The 4,284-nt window shown below is 41.6% G+C and overlaps 1 protein-coding gene across 1 annotated transcript; it reads left to right on the top strand.

Moving 5' to 3' along the window:
• The first annotated feature begins 406 nt into the window (after window positions 1–406).
• LOC104451838 (putative receptor protein kinase ZmPK1) lies at window positions 407–2,803 on the top strand. Its single transcript, XM_039314506.1, has one exon. It carries the CDS (start codon window positions 407–409, stop codon window positions 2,801–2,803), a length of 2,397 nt encoding a protein of 798 aa, XP_039170440.1.
• The last annotated feature ends 1,481 nt before the right edge of the window (window positions 2,804–4,284 follow it).

The following is a 4,284-nucleotide window of genomic DNA, read 5'->3' as shown; positions in this document are numbered from 1 at the left end:
AATCATAATGACATACATCAATCGACATTTGGACAGATAACTATGCAGCGAGATTATTTGGAGCCGTCATTTTAGGGGTTAATTTGGTTAGTATAAATCTAACTAGTGGACAATCGTCGAATTTTGAATGGAAGTCTTCGCCGTGATAGGACAAATTCAGCAACCATGGGAACCTCTTCCATCGTCCAAGAAATGATGGCGACTTGGGAGGAAAAAAAATGTTCTGGTCAGCAATTGACCTGTCAAAAGTATGCCTTGGTGTTCTAACAGAATTCTCTCTACTGTGATATTTTTAATCAGCGCCCATAACGCCAAATGTCCCCACCAACAGATTGTGCTATATAACTGAAGCACAATCTCTTATCATCTCGTCCATAACCCCCATAAGAGAGTTCACCAAGAGCCAATGAATGCCATCCGGAATTCACATTTGTTCCTTGCTTTATCACTATTCTTATCCTTCTCGTTCACATCTTCTACTCGTCTCACTTTGCATCAAGGCTCCTCTCTCTCCATTGGGAATGCGGACAACATTTTGACTTCGAATGACGGTGCTTTCTCCGCAGGCTTTTTTCCCATCGGACCAAATGCTTATTGCTTCACAATTTGGTTTAGCAAACCATCTTGCAGTATCCCTAACTGCACCACAGTTTGGATGGCAAACCGTGACGAGCCTGTCAACGGAAGATTCTCCAAGCTTTCTCTAAGAGAGAATGGTGACCTTGAGTTGATCGACGCTGGGGGGACGGTAGTTTGGTCCACAGACACAGGTTCCTCCTCAAGGTCCTCCACGAACTTGCAACTCCTCAACACGGGCAATCTTGTTCTTCGTGACGACAAGCATGCCACTTTGTGGCAAAGCTTCGACTCCCCAACCGACACGCTTCTTCCAGAGCAAAAGCTCACCTCAAACACACCGCTCGTTTCATCTCGAAGCAAGAGCAACTTTTCTTCTGGATATTACAAGCTTTACTTTGATAACGATAACCTTCTCCATCTTCTCTTCAGTGGCCAGACTACAAGCGTCTACTGGCCAAATCCATGGCTTAACAGTTGGCAGGCTGGAAGATCCAGTTATAATGATAGTAGAGTCGCCATGCTTGATCACTATGGGAATTTCATTTCATCTGATAATTTGACTTTCTTAACAGCTGATTATGGTGCAAAAATTCAGAGAAGATTGACAGTTGATCCTGATGGTAATCTTCGGGTTTACAGTCAAGCTGATGGAGGGAAATGGATGGTTTCATGGCAAGCAAAATCTGATCCATGCACGGTTCATGGCATTTGTGGACCTAATAGCCTGTGTACGTACCATCCTAGTGAGGGACGAAGTTGTATTTGTGTTCCGGGATATGAGTGGGAAAACCTTTATGACTGGACTAAAGGATGCAAACCCAAATTCAACAGCTTCTGTGATAGCAAAGTTGAGACTGAATTCGTGGAGTTACCGCATTCTGACTTTTACGGGTATGACAAAGGCTTCTTCCCAGGTTATACTCTTGAGATGTGCAAGAAGATATGTTTGGATTTGTGCGATTGCTTAGGTTTCCAATATAAATTCTCTAACTGTTACCCCAAGTTGTTGTTGTTGAATGGCCACTATGCACCCAAGGTTAACGGGAGCATCCACTTCAAGCTCCCAAAATTGAATGTCTCCTACGACATACCGAAAATAGAACATGCTACTCTGCAATGCACTGCCAAAGAAATTATGCTACCAAGGACTTATCTAAAAAGACAAGAGAGTGCGGCAGTCAAGATTTTGCTCACTTTTGCTTGGGCAATAGCTGGAGTGGAGGCGATAGTGGTACTAATGGTTTGGTGCTTCTTATACAGAACCCGCCCAGAGAAAGGTGGAGCTCATATTGATGGATACCATGCAGGGCTGACTGGATTTCAACGGTTCACCTACGATGAACTAAAGAAGGCAACACGGAATTTCAGTGAAGAAATTGGAAGAGGGAGTGGAGGAGTTGTCTACAAGGCGGTGTTGTCAGATTGCAGGGTTACAGCTGTCAAGCGGCTCAATGAGGCTAACCAAGGAGAGAATGAGTTTCTCGCAGAGGTGAGCACCATAGGAAATCTTCACCACATGAACTTGATTGACATGTGGGGGTACTGTGCAGAAGGAAAGCACCGGCTTTTGATCTACGAATTCATGGAACATGGTTCGTTAGCAGAAAATTTGTTTTCCCCAACTGAACTCGATTGGCCCAGGAGGTTTGAAATTGCCGTAGGATCAGCCAGAGGACTCGCTTATCTTCATGAGGAATGCCTAGAGTGGGTTCTTCATTGTGATGTAAAACCACAAAACATACTTCTTGATTCCACATACCAACCGAAGGTGGCAGATTTTGGGCTCTCTAAAATACTCAAGAGAGAGGGCCTCAACTACTCGAGCTTCTCAAAAATCCGAGGAACAAGAGGTTACATGGCTCCTGAATGGATTTACAATTTTCCAATCACTTCCAAAGTGGATGTATACAGCTATGGCATTGTCTTGTTGGAGATGGTCACTGGAAGGAGTCCCTCTGGAGAGCATGAGAAGATTGAGGGCAGTGATGCGCAGGAGATCAAAAAATTTACTTCGTGGGTACGAGAGAAGAAGGGACTCGGCGTTCCAGCGCACACATGGATAGAGGAAATTGTGGATCCAAGAGTAAGAGGGGAATATGACATTAGGAAGATTGAAATTTTAGTTGCAGTGGCTCTTAAGTGTGTGGAAGAAGACCGAGATGCAAGACCCACCATGAGACAGGTGGTTGAGATGCTTCTATGTTGCGAAGACGAAGATGTGTAGTCGAAAATGATATGAGTAGTCGTGTCTATATAAGACATCAATAAGAATACGATTATAGGGTCTCATTCTTTGCATAATTACAAGGCAGTGGTTTTTGGATGTACGAAATCATGAAAGATAGTGTCACCTTGCCTGTGTATATTTTACATATCTCCTGTTAAAATATGTCTTAAATTTCCCGTTGGACGAAACGTTAACCCGAATAAGTTGTTTCTCGATGGTGGAAGTTGGAAAGAAGGAAAGATGGGCACATTCTTTCTCTTTGTTACTGGAGTCGGTCAAGCTATAAAAGAAAGGAAAGCCCACGAAAGTTGAAGTTTTCTATTTGTGGCTGTCTTGAATCCAGCAAATTACAATTTGAAGTGAGCGCAAGAAAGAAATAAAAAAATAAAAATGAAGAGGTGTTGACCGAATCCTACTATAATTCGTTGTCCTTGGGCAGAACGTGTAGCCATCCTTGACGATTTGCTACACTTCTTTAGGCTGTGCACATGTGAGCGCGCGCATGTATATATATATATTGGGTTACTTCATTATTGATCACCAAGAAATATTGAAGTGCCATTGTCAAGCGAGTACTTGACGGCGATTATTTTGTAGGTTTTGTTCATGAATTACATAAAAAAAATAATTAGTATTTAGGCCAATTAAATCTTGTGAGTTTAAGATTTGTGTGAAATTTCTTCGTGAGATTAAGAGATTATTTAATGAGGAATTACAAAGCTAAATACTGCGTGAGATATCGGGTGCAATTGGGGTTTGGGTAAAACTAAAAGTGTTTGAGTGACTAGTGTGTGTAATCTCTGTTGAATCGCTTAATCTATAGTGGAATTCATTATTACTTTTTCCGCAAGCGTAGATCACTACAATTGACCACGCAAATCTAATGTTCAATTTATTTTCTTTATTTTGTCTATTTTATTGTTTAATCACTTGGTTTCCAAAACAATTGGTATCGGAGCTAGGTTTGGCTAAGTTGAAGCGAATTGATGGCTACAGAAGACGGCAAAGTGAGAATTGACATATTTGAAATGAAGGATTTTGGTTTCTAGAAGATGCAAATTGGAGATTATTTCTATTAGATGAAACTGTACTTGCCCCTATTAAGGGAGAAGCCAGAGATGGTGAAACAAGCTGATTGGTAATGGCTGGATAGAAGAACTATGGGTGTTATTTGGTTGACGTTGGTTTGCAACATCACGTTTAACATTGTGAAAGAGAAGACCATTGCTGGTTTGATAAAAGCCTTGTCGGATATTGTGATATCCCGATTTTTTAATTCTGTTTTCAATTGAATGAGTCGGACATTTCATCTACGCGCCTATAGCTCTTTCTTTGAGTTGGCTATTCACAAGATAACTAGTCTATCAGGTGAAGCCGTTAAGGAATCTAAATGCAATAGACTTAAGAATTCGACCAAGAAACGATTGCTCGACCGTATTAATTTGCAAGAGTCATTACGGCACAGATCGATTAGGGAC

This window comes from Eucalyptus grandis, chromosome 6 (genome assembly GCF_016545825.1).
Source record: "Eucalyptus grandis isolate ANBG69807.140 chromosome 6, ASM1654582v1, whole genome shotgun sequence".
Lineage (NCBI taxonomy): Eukaryota > Viridiplantae > Streptophyta > Magnoliopsida > Myrtales > Myrtaceae > Eucalyptus > Eucalyptus grandis.
Note: the sequence above shows the minus strand (reverse complement) of the source record. Positions and strands in the feature narration are given on the sequence as shown.

Bases quoted from the DNA above. Each gene is read 5' to 3' on its own strand.
- LOC104451838 (XM_039314506.1), top strand. From the start codon at position 407: ATGAATGCCATCCGGAATTCACATTTGTTCCTTGCTTTATCACTATTC.